The 16,692-nt window shown below is 35.8% G+C and overlaps 1 protein-coding gene across 5 annotated transcripts in view; it reads right to left on the reverse strand.

Moving 5' to 3' along the window:
- bchs (WD repeat and FYVE domain containing 3 bchs) overlaps positions 1–16,692 on the reverse strand; it is a 42,269-nt gene that overhangs the window by 11,821 nt on the left and 13,756 nt on the right. For 3 of the 5 annotated variants that reach the window (XM_068776866.1, XM_068776865.1, XM_068776868.1), the window contains 21 exons: positions 15,747–15,896; positions 15,059–15,228; positions 14,182–14,556; positions 13,246–13,530; positions 11,847–12,427; positions 11,405–11,560; positions 10,450–10,741; positions 9,338–9,458; positions 9,092–9,267; positions 7,981–8,073; positions 6,822–7,031; positions 6,561–6,739; positions 5,743–5,921; positions 5,114–5,316; positions 3,998–4,182; positions 3,226–3,484; positions 2,633–2,781; positions 1,588–1,691; positions 1,276–1,373; positions 555–784; positions 198–303 (listed from right to left, as the gene is read on the reverse strand). In XM_068776866.1, the coding sequence (XP_068632967.1) occupies positions 198–303; positions 555–784; positions 1,276–1,373; positions 1,588–1,691; positions 2,633–2,781; positions 3,226–3,484; positions 3,998–4,182; positions 5,114–5,316; positions 5,743–5,921; positions 6,561–6,739; positions 6,822–7,031; positions 7,981–8,073; positions 9,092–9,267; positions 9,338–9,458; positions 10,450–10,741; positions 11,405–11,560; positions 11,847–12,427; positions 13,246–13,530; positions 14,182–14,556; positions 15,059–15,228; positions 15,747–15,896 (4,301 nt within the window). The remainder of the gene's footprint in view (positions 1–197; positions 304–554; positions 785–1,275; positions 1,374–1,587; positions 1,692–2,632; positions 2,782–3,225; positions 3,485–3,997; positions 4,183–5,113; positions 5,317–5,742; positions 5,922–6,560; positions 6,740–6,821; positions 7,032–7,980; positions 8,074–9,091; positions 9,268–9,337; positions 9,459–10,449; positions 10,742–11,404; positions 11,561–11,846; positions 12,428–13,245; positions 13,531–14,181; positions 14,557–15,058; positions 15,229–15,746; positions 15,897–16,692) is intronic. The other 2 variants (XM_068776869.1, XM_068776867.1) reach the window with 1 other exon arrangement.

Consider the following 16,692-nt stretch of genomic DNA (forward strand, 5'->3'; position numbering starts at 1 on the left):
ATATTGCGAAAGGAATATTTGTAATAATTTCCAAGTCTCTTAACCTTATGCCGCCGAGAGATATCGTAATGTGTCAGTACATGTGTGGGTAAACTCTTATATACATAAAAATAAAATACATAACTAGTGTACACGACATATATATATCTACAAAACGCAAATTTGTTTTTAATATGGAAAAAGCATAAATTAATTACCTTGTTACGAACTTTCCTCGGGAACGCGAGTAAATAATTACGACCATCACTTGAAAATACTTCTAACGCTATTGGTTGTAACAAATATCTCCTTTTGTGCACCTCCCTATCATCAAAACAAAATGTCAATTACAATAACATTAATCCAAACATATATAGTTTAATACATTGCACCTAATTTGGCACGTTGGAGACATCAATCTTTTTATAAACCCAATCAATTATTACTACATTATATATTCAAAACAATCTGTCAAAAAATTATATGAAAGACAATCCAATTAAAACCGAACTCAGCTGATCTTTCTCTTCCAATGTGCCAAATAAAATGCTGATCACTATTTTAAAACAATTTACCTTATGTCTTCGTAAAGGAATTTGGAGCAAAGCCTCTGATTGCTCCTTTGTATACCCTGACTGGGTAGAATTGGTTCGTAGTCATCAGGGCAACTTTCCAAGTCTCGAATCTCTCTATTCTTTAGTAAAGTAAATCCGTCTATCACGTAGCAGTGCTCGCGACCGAATAGAAGTAGACCTTCAGTTGTATCTAAGCCTTGTATTCGAGCACAACGGAACATGTGAGTGATCTGAAATATTATAATTTAATTATGATAAGTTTTAACATGTAAAGATTTTTCTAATATATATTTGCACAACCATACATCGCATCGATATAATCAATACACAAGTATTATTTTATATTTGTACTATTTAAAAGTATAATTATTTCAATCGTTTTTGGTTTGTATAGCTATTTCTTATTTATTTAATACACACAATGATTATTTATGTGATTGTCGTATTCAAAATGTTCTGGTTGAAGGGGGCATAAGCAGCAAGGAATATCTCTTCCATTTCATATGGTGTTCTGCAAGGCAGTGTGCACGATCCTCTACCTTGTTTTTAGTTCAAACTTCGTTGTAAACAATTGTACATATGTATTATATGTAGATTTATTATTATACTAAGCGTTTTTAGGATTGCTAACTACTGCAGCTAGCAACAGTCAACCATACCTTCTGTGTGCGTGTGTGTGTGTGTGTACATGGATATTTTTATATGTGAGAAAATAAGGTACCTTTTCGTGATGCTCCAATAATCGCAAGAGTGTTTGATTATCTGGCGGAGGAGATTGTTGTTCATCTTCGTCTTCAACGTCAGGACCATCTTCATTCGCTGATAATTAAATATTAATTACAAAAATTATACATACACTTTTACTAACTAACACAAGTACATATGTACTTAAGTAGTTATTTTAAAACTTTTATTATTAGCTTACGTACCAATATCGCGGCAACATTTTGACCATAGTGCTATCGAAACCGTTGTACCGTACGCGTTGTTGTACTTGAGTTTTCGCTTGGCGAGACTCAATGTAAATACTGACCTTCTCCAGATGTTTGATTGTTGCCACGGCTAACAACCCCGCTACTGACCAGATCGGTTGGAGAACCTTCTTCATTTGTCACGTCCAAGGATGGGTCTCGGTTGCTATAATTAACATATTTTAAAACATAAAAATAATTCTTAATAAGGCGATTGGTTGTAACACTTGCAATTTTGCTTATGTTGTTATGTATGTCTTCTGTGCTGGGTTTAATTCTACAGGAATTGCTGAGCTTTGCATCATATATAAGAGCTCTTGCTGGCAAAATACGGAAGGTATCTCTAAGTATCTTAAAAATTTTGTGAAACTCTGCTAAAATTCTCATTCTTAAACTAGTATTAAATAGTAGTAAAGTATAGTACTTTGTTATCTAGCAATCCTGTCTCCTATTTTCTTGGTGTATGAGACGGGCAGGAAAATTCTCATACAAACCCTAGAAAACATTGGTGTGCAGTATTAAAGGAAATTGTTTGAAGACTAGATTCTCAATGGACTCTACATATTTAGGTGGTTTAAGATTGTTTGTGTTTTACCATACAAATTTTTAGTTATATTTGATGAATCCTTCACTAGTTAAAAGTTTCAAATATATGCAATTAACACGATATATAATTAAGTTAAACTAGGAGTTGCTCGGTGCACGTGTGCAAACACAACCTCTAGATTTTAAAATTATTGATCATATTGCAACTGTCTATTATAAGTGTTTCTATTACAAAAATCGCCACTGCTGCCGTGTTTAATGTCTTTCATATTTTATTCACAGTTTAATTTACATGTTAGAAATGTAAAAATTTATAACAAATTTAAAACTGTTAAACTAATTGGTTTCCCGTGCAGGTCATGTAGTTTTTGTAATTCTGATACTTATTTTTTCCTTTAATTTGATTTACTTTACTGTGTGTATGTTTAAGCTTTAACATTGATATAACAAATTTTATTTGAATTTTAGAATGTATTCAATCAATTATACTTTTATATCTAATTAAAAATTTTTAATATAAAAATCAAAATGTGTATTTCCTCTATGATATTTGGTACTCACTTTGTAATTTCTTCTTTATATATGTCAATGTCTGATGCTTCAAGACCTTCAGATTCTCCTAAACTGGTCCCTGGTGTACGCCATTGCTGGTAAACTCTATAATATTCTTTGCTGTCTATGCTTTGGGCTACCTTATATTTCAATTGTTTCTGTAAATAACAATTACAACACATTGGTAAAAAAGTACGCAATTACTATATTATATGTCCTGATTCGGTGTAAAGCGTTGGTCGAGTGTATGAATCTCTATTTTAAATTTCTTGCTATTATAAAATGAATATGTAAAACGGGTCAAAATTTCTTCTTATTACCTGGCAAACGAACAAAATTGTAAGTAATTCGTCGAACTCATAAACGACTGAAATGATGATGATACAATGATACCGAAACTATTGTACCGCGACTTAGGTTTATGCATGGAGAATTGAAACGCGGTGGAGGCAGATATAGGCTATTAACGCTCGCGGCAATATGTACACATACACACACATACACACATAAGGCGCGGTGTTACGGTTTTAATGCACTATAACACAATTAATTCACTAATAAAACAAAACACTAGAGTATGTGGATAATATGGATCAATTTACATTGTCGGCGTGCTGCAACTGTGGACGGTAGGGGTAGTGTAGATAGAAGTGATGATTGCGGCGCAACATCTTGCGCATGCGACAGGGCCCCTCCGTGCTATCGAGCGCCCATTTGTCCAGCGGTGAAGCACGCGGAGGTCCCCAAAGCCCACGCTCCCGGGTTAGCTCTCTCCACGCGCCTGCCCACTCGGCTTGTACGTACCGCGTTGTGTGTGCGCTTGTGTTAGCAGCGGTTTGCAGCTGTACACACCACGCTTGCCTATAACATAAGAATTTATATTCTAAGTAATTAAAATTGTTTTACGAAGGTATTATATTATTATAATTTCTGAAAAAAAAACTTGGATACAGTCGTGTCATATCTCTACATTACTTTTAAAATAGAAATAAAATTAGAATACACAAATGTACATATACCGAGTAATGCTTTTTTTTAAGGAATTCGTGTCACGTCAAGGTTCTTACGTTGCGTGTATTTTTTCTTTATTTGCGATTTATTCTCGTTTCATAGTACGTGAAACTATAAAAGTGAAGGTCGAAGACTATTTTTAAACTAGTACGTTATTTTCATTTTGTGAAAGAAGAAATGGGTTCCATTGATAAACAAAATGGACAATTTTTACATGTTAATAATTTTTATATAAAAATGGAGTTCTTTGACATTTTTTAATTTTATCATTTTTTAATAATACAAAGCATCTTGTCAATTCTATGGAGGTAGTAACATAATATAAGAACATAAGAAACATGTCAAGAAAATTGTGCAACAGACCTGACTAATTGTACGTGGTCTTGCATATACGCAAGCGCATGCTCGCGAGGTGGATGCGGCCGTTGTTTAGTAGAATCCTCTTTCTTTACTTTAGTTCTGGAAGCAAGTCGTGTTAACCCTCCTGTCACCTTTTGTATCTTTGATTGTATTTGATTGTGAAGTTCCCAAGGTACTCGGTACACTGCCTGTTGGTAAACAACAAAAATACTTTTAAAGAGGTTGATATTTTTATTATATATTTCATTACCAAGGCCACAGCCGCTCTAGAAACCGTAAAGATGGTCCTGCTCGGGATTTTTCTACGAGATCAAGTCAGTAATAAGAGAATTCATAGACAAAGGTATTTAGCCGAAATAGCATAGTGAATTGGTCAAGTGAAATAGATAGATGACCGCCGTGGCCTTAAGGTTTTGGAGGTCAAGCGAAGGAGCGCCACCCACAAAACATGGCAGATTTATATATATATCTAATAGAATCAGGCGTTACCTCGCGGAAGTCCATCCTAACTAAAAAAGGAACTAATATTTACCTACTTCCGCTATGCAGCAGTAGTTATGCAATGAATTGCGTCGCCTGCCCGCCCGCTAATAAAAACGCGTGCGTTAAACAATGCGTAACACAACTACCACCGTTAATCCACTCTACACGTGTTTCACCTTTCCTCGCGGCATTCTCAAGAGATGTTATCTATTTATAATATAAGTAGCTAAACAAAATTTAAAAAAATAAAAGGAGCTAATATGTAGCTAAATATTAGATCCTTTCTTAGATTTTTATAATTCAAGCTCTCAGTCTCTTAACGATCCCTAGGTATATATGCTATGTTATGGATTTTTCCATAAGATCAAATGAAGAATGATAACGGAATGGCAAGACCGGCACGTTAGCGCGTTGAACAGTTGGCTGCTGGTTCTAGAAGCTACGCATAACAAAAATAGACATGCAAAGCCTAGAACGTCCGCCGACAAGATGAACGGTCAGTTCAGCCCGTAAGATGCCAGATGCGCGTAGCTTCCAATCGGTCCTATAGGAAATGGCGGAGGCCTATGTCCTGCAGTGGACTTTCTATGGCTAAAATGATGATGATTACTTTTATTTACATATATATTATTGTACCTTACGCTCGGAGTCAATGTAATTGAGCCACAGTCGATGCGCGGCGTCGGCAATTTGGTCGCGGGCGGCGGGCAGGTCCGGAGCACGTGCATTGCCAACGGGAGCGCAAAGGGTCACTTTGAACACCTCCTCGATAGCTGGCTTCTTGCACGCGTACAGCTCCTCCCATACGCGACGCGCTGCGCCAGCCATAAGGTTACGACCTGTACAAAATAAACAAATACCGATTAAAAAGTGTAATTAGTGAATAGTTTAGAACTGAAGGTTTTATAAAAAAAAGGTAGTAAGTATATTTACCCAGAGAGACTTTTTGGCAGTAGTTTTTAGTCTTAGTTGTTGTGAGATATGATTAAATGTCCTAATAATAAACAGTGATATCAAGTATTAAAAAAAGTATTCTTTTCATACCTTGTACAGCTTTAATAAAATTATATAATTCTACAGAAGTTATAATTTTCTCTTTGGTTTTAAAAAAAAAAAATCCACCAAATTGGTCGGGTCATACTGGAGTATTATTATTAGTAATACGTTTGGTAACAAATTGTCATTTATGTGGATAGATTACTACAAAATTTACAGGTACAGATGTATATGAAAATATTTTAAGTTCTGAACGAAAAAAAAATAACCTTGATGAGTAGTGAGCCTGTCATCTCTGGATTCCAAATCGCCACTGGGGTTGACGTGCCATGTGGTGCGCATGTGCGAATCTAGGGCGATCTTCATGTTGGCGCTCAGCTGCAGCAGGCAGTACGTTAGGCAACCAATGAATTCCAGCTCATGGTTACCGGCACCAAATATTAATAGCCTGTAAAGTTAAAAAGTAAGAATAAATTTAAAATACATACCAGAATCGTACATAATTAAAAAATATAACAATATTTTATAAATTATGATATTTATTTAATGTTTTTTCCTCGGAGCTATTATAATTTCGTTTCAATTTTTCTTTTTTACGTTCTTGCATATTTTATGTATGTAATTATGTATAATCACGATAAATTAGCTTCTCATATTTATTTCGTTGTTCTTTTTATCTAATTTTTTTCTTACATGCCTTGTAGAGAATCTTCTTTATACAAGAAACTGTGTTATATCGGACAAAGCCAGGGTTGTTAAATGTGATTTTTATCCACAAATATTACCCGGTACTTTGAAGGCGCTACAAGATCTACAATGAATGTATGGGTTAATGACAGCATCTAATAAGTGAAAATAAACGTCGTACGTTTTTTCATAATATAAAACTCATACTAGCCAGTTTTTAAGAAATTACAGTGTACATAAACACATAGCAATAATCCACCGTTGACACCGACGTCGCTTGCCTTATAGAATATTGTTTGACTTAGGCGACGGTCAGCATATAAGAAAACGAAACCTTTTGATTTATTTATAAAGGTAGTATAACACATTACGCAATACTGAAACTTAAATAAATCATTACCGGTTCGTGGTCAGCTTGTGCAATGCTTCAAGTACAGACATCTGGTCTGCAATGGAGTCGGTAGATCGTGAAAGCAGATACAGTATTGTTCTGTTAAGGCAATGATGCAAGCCTTCCAATGATATAACTGATGACTTTTTCTTAGCTTGAGTCACTAATTTTACTATGAAGTCGAACACCTAGGTGAGATAGGAATATTAATAAACCGTCACATATTTGTATGACCCTAATAAAGTAACGTCCATCAAAGTTATTTCTTACTTCATGTGGATCACGAGATAGTTGTCCTTGCCAAAGTTTATCTACGAGTCTCGCAGCGAGATAGCACACGTTCGATATACTGGACTCTGTTCCGAAAAGTTCTGTATTCAACAGATTTTCCATGAGAGTGGTTAATACTTCTGTTTGGTATTCGATTTGTTGCTGACTCGTTGAATTGGGGGGAGAGGCATCTAGTACTAAATCAATCACCTAAAATGGAATATATTAATTAATTTTGTTTTAAATTCTTACATAAATCTTTTATTGTTAGTAGTTCGTTTGTAATGCGTGGCGTGCCGTTAGTCACGAGTAATTCAATGACATATTTATTAAAATAAATATTTATAATAATACGAACATACAAATAAGTATCTATTGAAAGAAATGCATTTTTTGCCCTGTAATTACTTATTTTATGATGTATGATTTATTTTACATTACTTTACTTTTTTATTATTTTAATATGAATTTTATAGCAACGAAAATGTTATATGAACAATATAGTGTTAAATTATTTTATTTACACTTTATTGTACACCAATAAACAATAAAAAATACATCTTGAAGGAAAAGTAACAAAAGATAAAACAACAAACAGATAATAACTAGAACTTAAACAGTTTATATATATAACAGGCGGACAAAAAAAACATAAATAGCAACAACATAATACATTTTTTTGTTAATAATCCTAAATATTAAAAAAGCGGATATAGCGTTTACATAGTTATTTAGCAATTTTGTTTTCATAAATACGAAAGCATTCGCTTGATTTCGACTGAAAAATTGCGGAGCTAACAATATTATGCCAGAAATTATCACAAATTTAAAAAGAAAAAAAAAATGATGAAAACGAAAAAAAAAATATTTTGCCTAAATCATTATTGCATTTTTTCATAACAATTATTTTACACAAATATTTTTTCTAATAAAATAATTTAATTACTATTTATATCGGTTAATATTTTTGTTATACATGACTTTTTTGTCACAGAAAATTTAGTGTTAATTCATTACTCAGTTAGAAGCAATAAGTAAAGTAAATACTAATTCGTTACATTATATAGATTTTACAGTCGAACCCAGGCAAAGTTACATTAATATTTAAATGCAGCGGTTAGGCGATATATGAGATAATAATCTGTATCCGCATATTTACGCAATAAAAGTATGATCGCGTCGGAGCTGAGCAGGGGCTACAAGGCGTACAAAACATTGACGACAGCGCAGCGTCAGAGGCGGGCGTGGCGTTCTAAATTCAAATTCCAAAATTCAAATTTAAGCTATCTTTCATAAAAGTAGGCATTTACAGCCACTTGAATTGTCAATTCTTTTAACATTATGTCGGAATGCTAAACTGCTGAGAAGATCCGGCCAGACTTTCAACAGTTGCTCTTTTTAAATGAAATTTAACAATGATTGATGTATACATTAGAAATCAATCAACAAACCAAGTTTCACACATTTCGATCAACTATTCTTGAGCGCTACAGTATTAATAATTTAGTTTTCATTTTAGATTTAAAACTAAGAAAAGGAAGGTCTAGGATATCTAGTAGAACTTCTTATATATCTGCCCATGAAGGATTTGTTAATAACTTTTTCATGATGAAATTTAGGCGCTAAGAGTTTATTTCTATCTATATATTATTTTATGTGCTTGTCACTATTTTCATACCGGTATTTAAACTCTGGCGCATACACAATATATTAATGAATATGTAATGAGCTTCTAAAAACCTTAACATTGTTATATGTTATATTTTGGCCGCTATAATTAGCATTTTATCCAAGGCTAATTATTAACACGCGCTTAATGATATATTAATATACAATGGTTAACAACACCGGGAATTATGAATATCATGCGCTTAAATAAGTAACTTTAAAAAAACTGTAAAAACATTGCACTTATATTTGGACACACTTATAGCTGACATAAAAAATGAAAAAAAAAACAGACTTTCACTGTTGCTCAAGTGGCGTTTGCAGATTCAACGGGTCCGAGGTCGCAGGGCGCAGAGAGCGCCTAGCCAAAGACCTCTTTTAAGGTAGCCAAGCTCAAGGGCTTCAAGCATAGCCTAGGCCTGAGCTGCTACATACTACTACTTCACCGAATTGGGAAGATGCGGAGCTTTCAAATCGCTTCCACAACGCTTTTTGAAAGGACGTTGGTTTAGGCTTGCACATTTATGTCTGTCTTAACTATAAGCAAACAAGGAATTAAAGAAAAAAATAAATTAGTAATGATATTCTAAATGTATACCTACCGGAGCACTTTTGCCAGGGATGGTGAGAGATAGTGAATCCAATACAATGACTTTCATGAAGTCCATAACTCCTGACCGCACCGGATGTGTCGTGAGCTCGCCACCAGTGGGCACCACCACTTCTTTTTCTGAACCTGGCGTTGATGCACCTGAACTGTCACCGCTTTCACAGATTGCTAAAAAAAAACACGTGAAAAAGACACATACGAGAAAAAAATGATGTACTTTGCTCTGCAATTAACTTACGCATATGAATATCGTCTGACGTATTGGGTGGAAAGAGCGTTGAAGCTAATGCCGTGAGTACTTCGGCCGTCATCATTATACCAACGAAGTCTGGCAGTGTGTTGTACAGTGAAAACAGCACCTGTTAAAAAGTTGTATTCAAATGTTTAAAGTAAATCTCTTATCATTTCTTCGGTTACACAACCAGAAATTATTCCCACCTTCAATAGCAAAAACTCATAGTAAAATAAGGGAAAACCAGGGAAAACCAGGGAAAATTGTTATAAAACCAGATAAGTCATAAGAATTATAAAAACGAATTTTACCATACATCTATTAACATTCATCCACCAATGTACTTACTATCTCATATATCTAGAATCATAAGACTTAGAACTTAGATTTAAAATTTGGTAAGAATATGGCTTTCACTCAGTAGAGGTCAGCTAAGAATATATAGCAGTTTTACGAATTGCCACCATTAAGAGTCGAAAAGATGTTCAGTAAAAATGCACATTTCCAAATTAGAGCACTTAGAAGTATAAAATATAGACTGAATTTTTTTAACAAGTTAAAATATTTAAATTTTATAAAATAACACCAACAAAAACAATGCATAACGGATAGTAAGTAACCAAGACCAGTTTGTGTTAACGTTGATAACTTGATAACTTATGGACTTTGAGATCCAAGTCATGGACATGGTCATTTAAACCTTATTATAAGGTCCAAGGTCACCCAGAGGGCAATTGAGAGGACTATGCATGAAGTTTCGATGATAGATAAAATTTTTATTTTTATTTGAAATTATGAGTTCCGCAAAAGAACCAAGGTCTCCGGCGCAGCTCGAATAATTCTTCGTCTCGAGTGGCAGTGGGCGGGCACATCGCATAGATGTACAACAGATGGCGACCAAGAGCCAAGGTCGTGACTCTTTTGGGTGATACGATGATGAAGTTTACTAGATCGTCTTTTCTGTTAGAATTGTTCTTTATTTTTCTCTACGACGCTAATAAAGAATATAAATAATAACATGAAGCGACCAAATTTTTTGTAAAGAAAAACTGGCTTCTAGAAGTATCTTATGCGAAGACTTTAATATTTTTCCTTAATAAAAACATGTACTGTCTTACTTGTACGATGGCGACTGGATGATCGGCGAGCCATTCGGGGGGCGGTGGGTCGGAGTGGACGAGTTTACGAGCGACGGCCAGCAGCGTGACGACGGGCTCCGCGCACAGCGAGATGCGTGCGGCGAGCGCGGCGGGCGACTGCCGCGCCGGGGCCGCAGCGCCCCACGCCGCCGCCCACACACGCTCCACCGACACCACGCGCTCCGAGCATACGCTGCGCATCGGCTGCCCCAGCATCAGGCCGAACACCAAGTAATACAGCTCCGGTATCTCCACGTGGTACAATATTAGCCTGCAATACCAAACACTCATTAGTTCTTTATCCTAAATGGAATAAGACTATGTAGGGACACTTAGGCGATGTAAACTGTATGACTGCTCCATAAAGAACGTTTGTATTTGTCAAAGTTACATGGCTATATTTACATCTGCGGGAATGACATCGTGGAAATTTTGGATGGGTAATGGTCTTGTTACTCTTCAGCTGTTGCTTGAAATCTGTCGTCTCTGAACAAGACGATTATTTTGGCTTCGGTCAACACTGACGGGTTGGCTAGCGGTCGATAAATTATGAAGTTTCAAATGGCAGCTACAATTTTAGGCAAGTAGACACACACATTGTGATTTAACTTTAAAGACAAATTTTAATTTGTAAACTAATGATATTTGTGAAAATGATTGCAAAAAACACAACTGAGTTTGTAGTGGGCTCTTTTTCAGATCAAGGCGCGTTTTGCCTGATAGCCATGAACTTTATGTTGAAGGATGCTATAGAAACTCTAGTGTACAGGTATCATCCAGCAACTTTCATATGGGACCGAAATTCATTCATTCATTTTCGAGGTGACATCTCGGGAAGGCTTTGCAGTGGGCGTACATCGATTAAAGAAGTTATTAAACAACAGCAACAAAACCATTAACATAAGTGTAGAACCGAAAATACGATTAGAGTTACCAAGTGAGCAGCGTGAATCCGGAGGTGTGGAGCAGGCCGGTATGTAGGTGCGAATGTGAGTGTACGGCCGCAGCTAAAACCACGCCCGCTTGCTGTGTGGCAGCGATCATCTCCGTGTGCCGTAGCCACCCGCCGTTACCAGTACCCTCGCGGAACCTGCGAACGATAAAAAAAAATTACCATCTTTGTCATCATACCAAGCAATTGACACCCATTGCAAGATAAAGATCTCTTGGACATTCCTTGTATTAATCTTTGATAGGCGCGCGCTCCTATAGTAAACTTTATGAAAGTGAGAGTAAAAAAATTTTTTTTTTCGTTATAATACTGTAACTATTATTAAAAATATAATATAATACTGTGACTATTATTAAAAAGTATTTTATCACCTGTAATATTAATCCTGTATATAGTAAATAGTAACATAGTCTCCAAAAATTACCTTTGCATAATAACAGATGGCTGTCCCTGTCCTGAACATAGGATGACAATTATCCTTAACGCCCATAAAACTGTAGAGGAATGAACATTCTCTTGCATAAAACTCAACAGCCAGTCCATTCCCAGCACCCGCGATATCTCCTCGCAAACGATGGTGTTCACTAGATTCCGGGCAGTGAACAATAGACCATGCAGTACATTAAAGCATTTGTTGCGCAGTATAATATGTTCACCTTCGCATTCCTTCTCACAGTCACTTTCTTTTAAGTTGAGGCCTTGTTCAGTTTGAGAAGGTAATGGCAAAGTGTACGCCATGAACTGACCGAGGCACAGCAAATCATTCGGTCTCGGCTGACCGCCTAAAAGGGCCGCCAGTAATTGTATGAGTACATTCTTTGTGCTGATGACTTTGACGTCATTAATAATATAGAGGAGCTTGGAGACCAGCTGCAGCTCCCGCATTGTGCGTAGATTGTGCGTACGGTGCGCTGTTTCAGTTGCCAGCTCTAACAAGTGCTCTAGCAGGGATTTGATGAGACCTCCCGGAGCACCGAGCCATACTTCAAGTTCACATATCAAATCCTGCAAAATAATCAATGTTACTGAACACGAAGGTAAAGTTGTAGTGCTACCGAAGTAACTATACCACGCCTTAGGAAAATGTATAGATGTGAAGACCCGAGGAAAAAAACATGACCACCACCGCTTTAAATGTTAACGGCGGACTGACGCAACAGTCAATACCCCCTTCATTCTCATCGCTCTTTCCTAATACTTAATAAAAAGTTAACTCGAATAAGTATGAAACAGTATTCGCCGGAAGGAATTACACAATTTATCGCACTCATTAATGTGAACGACGTCAGGCGCTAACATGAATCTATCGAATACGTTCTCTTCCTAATACATTGATTTTTTCTAATTTTGCTTAATATTTCTACGTTTCCATCGACTTTTATCTAACATGTGACTCACATGTTCTTACGTTGATTCATATTTAATCTGAAACTTAGTGTCTAAGTCTGTTCGTCGGATAAATTACAGAATAGGAACACAAATTTTTAAATTTTATATGCATGCACGCACTTCGAAAAAACATATGGTAACACTTAAAAATTCATCACGAAGGCGACGAATTGGAAGAGGTAATTAAAACGGTCCGGAGGGCTAGTAGAGGATGCTCTTTTGACGCGCTTTGGAGAACGCTGTGAACCTATGTTGATTGTTAAATCTTAATTTACTTGTGTACTATTAACAGTTGTGCATAATTGTTACTTGTCTGTTAGCACTCATGTTATTAATGCACATGAGGGTGGGTCAGAGCTAGGAACAGTCAACTGGACCGAAGAGCCTGTAGCCAGAACCTAATTAGAAATTGCTTAGAAAAGTATTATATTTACCTGGAATGCGGTCAAATTAGGAATTGACGAAGTTTCTTTTTGACTATCTACAGTGCCAACTAAGCCGAATATCAAATGCAGTATATGTGAGTTGAGCAGCTGCTTTTTCCTCTTCAATAGCATTGCAAGGGTTTGGTATCCTTTCCTACGATCCATCTCAGCCTGCGCCGCCTTGTTGGAGCGAACAACACAGACGAGCGCTTTCACACCCGCGTAAAGACATTCTACGTCCTGGGCCATTGCTATCAACCCGAGCAATACCGAACAGCCTCCAACTGTGTCTATCTGAAATCCAATATGACATAATTAATTAAATGGTTTTGTTTTCTTCTATTATTAGAACTCGACGGATTTTTGTCATTGAAATGAAAAAAATGTTTATTTAGAAGTCGAAAATTTTTACAAATATTGCCAGTTATTAATGAAATTATATAAACGGTAGGATAAAGATAAAATCCGTTTATTTAACATCGAAACTTTTAACAGAAATTTTATTGATTGTTAACTTATTTTTTAAAATCTATTTTATTTTTGACGTGGTTTGGACATGTACCCTTATCACTATCTTCATTGAAACAAAATACCTTAGAACAAATTGATGATAAAATAAAATTTAAAAAAATAAATAGCTAATTATACAGAAAATACCTATTAACTTTTTACAATAAATTGTTCATTGTTGTATTGATCTTTATTCTTAAATATTTTTTTGACTACCTAAGGCATATTGCGGTTTGATACTGAAATCACTATTGGTCCTGTTTTCTCTTAGTTTCATTTTATTTGTGAGTCATATTATTAATTTTATTGGCCATCCTTAGTAAATTAAATAAAATAACTCAAAAGATTATACTGTCAAGTGCACTATTTATTTATTTTCGACTCTTTATACATTTAGATAAGACAGAGGAATGTTAATATTGTTAATTAACTTACCATAATGGCGGCGGGTTTAGGGCAAAATACTCTGACTCCTAAATATCCCACTACCGTTCCTCCCAAACACCTGGCAGGACCCATGAGATGACCGGCAGAATTATGTAGTATCCTTATAGGTGTCGCATTCTCATGAGAAGACATGCCCAGCTGCTTCGCTATGGCCTTGTTGTCGTTCTTGCTATATACCTTACGGATCTTCGCTAAGGTAAGTTGAGACATGGCGCGCGCATTTATACCAAATACGACTTTCTCTTCAGCAACCAATGGAGCGAGTGGCTCTTGATTTTGACCGGGTGGCAACGGTGCTTGCAGAGTTCCAACATAGTGTGGGCCCAGTTGGTGGATTATTGCCACAGTTTGAGCTGACAGCACCTACATAATCAAAAATATGAATTGTACTGATCTATTGCCAGAGATTTCATATTTGGTTGCATGGTTGCTTATTTATTTTTAGCTACAAAATTATAGAGGTGTTGGAAAATGCTGGAAGGTTTAGTCTCCTATCTCACCAGCATAATTCACATACCGGGATTTTTTCGATAAAATGGTTATCTATGTCTGTTTATCACAAAGCAAATCAAAAAAGCAGCAATAAGAACTGAATAATTTTAATTAAAAACATAACAGACTAAAATGCCGATGTAAAAATCCCACTTATTATCAAAATAACAAAATGCTTATAAATATAAATTAATCAATATAGCTACTAGTAGAAGTCAGGTAAGAATGGATTTATGGATTTTGGGATATTCCACTTGCAGGGGGGTTAAGAGGGCAATCATTAAATTATCACAGCGGGCGGAGGACAGATAGTGAGTTATACACTAATAAAAATGGATGTTTTTATGTATATAAATATAACAAAAACACAAACCTCCTCCAGTAAGAGTGCAGGTCCTTGCCGCCACAGTAGCCGTGAGTATCGGCGCCACTGCGGCGGCGTGCCCAGCACGCAGTACACGCTCGACGCACCCGACAGCGTCGCAGCGCCGCCGCCGGGATTCGCGCTCACGTAGTGCAGCTTCCCAGAATGCATATGCTGACCTACAATAATAACACGATTTTATTAGTTGTTAATAAAGCCGGTCATTATCACCTTTGGGAGAGGCCTACGTTTTGCAGTGGGCGTCTGTCGGCTGACATTATGATGATATGTTAGACAGTCAGGTGTACTGAATTAAATTTGGAAGCCATCAAAATGATTTCAAATTAATACAAAATCCAATAATTATTCTAATTGCGTAGCAACCAATCATAAATTGCAATCGATCTAAAAGTCGTACAGTTTTAACTCATTGCAAAAGGAAAACTATTATTAAATTAATAATATATTATTTATCCAAGCAAATTTAAAAAAAATGACAAACACGAGTGTATGAAATAAATAAAAATTAATCCGTAACGCTAAAATTTAGTCTTTGAAAAGTTAAAATATCCTTTATGGGTCTTAGTGTATACATATATAGTTCCACAAGTCCTATAGCAAGAATATATTATCTGACATGATATTACGAAGCGAATGGGGATATCTAGTAAAATATTTATGACATAAATTAGTTTACCGTCCAAATATAAAGAGAAAGATGAATTCTTCAACACGGCGCGATTGAGAACTAGAACTAGATGGTGCCACTGCCCCTCGTGCTGCAGATCTGGACACCAAACACGCGCGCCGCACTCGCCCGAGCCTTCTGGTTCCCACTCCCCTACATCTATTAAAATAAATTATAGATATTTCCTAAATAATGATGGAAGACTCAAATGCATATAAATTCGATAATGGCTCAAAGGATTCGCCATTTTATTTTTTACATACTTTCGCAAAGACGCGAGGAATCTTTTGGAAAGAAAAAACAGTAAAATTATTACATATTCAGTAAAAATAACACGGTTTCATTTCACATACAAACCGCAGAGAAAACCAAAAATCCTGTTCTTGTCCAGCATTTGACGTCAAAATATATCAATTTAATAAAAAAAATACATGATTAGTTTTAAAATATTTGTTCCACAACTGATGTTGGGCTTGAGTAGATACAAAATCTTTTTAAGACCCAGAGGAGTCACGTGACACTAGGCGTCTGATGATTGGCGACCAAAGTGTTAGATCGTGTGCAATACGAAAAATTGGTCAGGGAATTACAAAACTATTGAATTAGAAATTGAGGTTAAAATGTAAGTTATTATTTAAACGGTAGATTCGAATGTTCTCCGGTATCATTGGTTACCACGAGCATATCTCAAGTTTCAATATTGGGCCACTTTTAAATATTGTTCATCTATATTAATTGTCTAAAGTATCATCTATAGTAATCTATATTAACTGGCTTTAGTTTGTAAGACACATCTATGAGATATTGATTTCTTTGTAGGCGATACATCATTATTTTTTAAAACTGTATGTCTCCAATTATAACAACAGTATCTGTCCATATAATTTGTTTGTATAGCAATGATCTCTCAAAATAAGCTAAAAAATGGCTAAATACTTAACACGTTCCGTGCCAC

This window comes from Battus philenor, unplaced genomic scaffold, assembly GCF_028537555.1.
Source record: "Battus philenor isolate CCGP_79_NKW_IND1 unplaced genomic scaffold, ilBatPhil1.0.hap1 SCAF_12, whole genome shotgun sequence".
NCBI classification, from domain to species: domain Eukaryota; kingdom Metazoa; phylum Arthropoda; class Insecta; order Lepidoptera; family Papilionidae; genus Battus; species Battus philenor.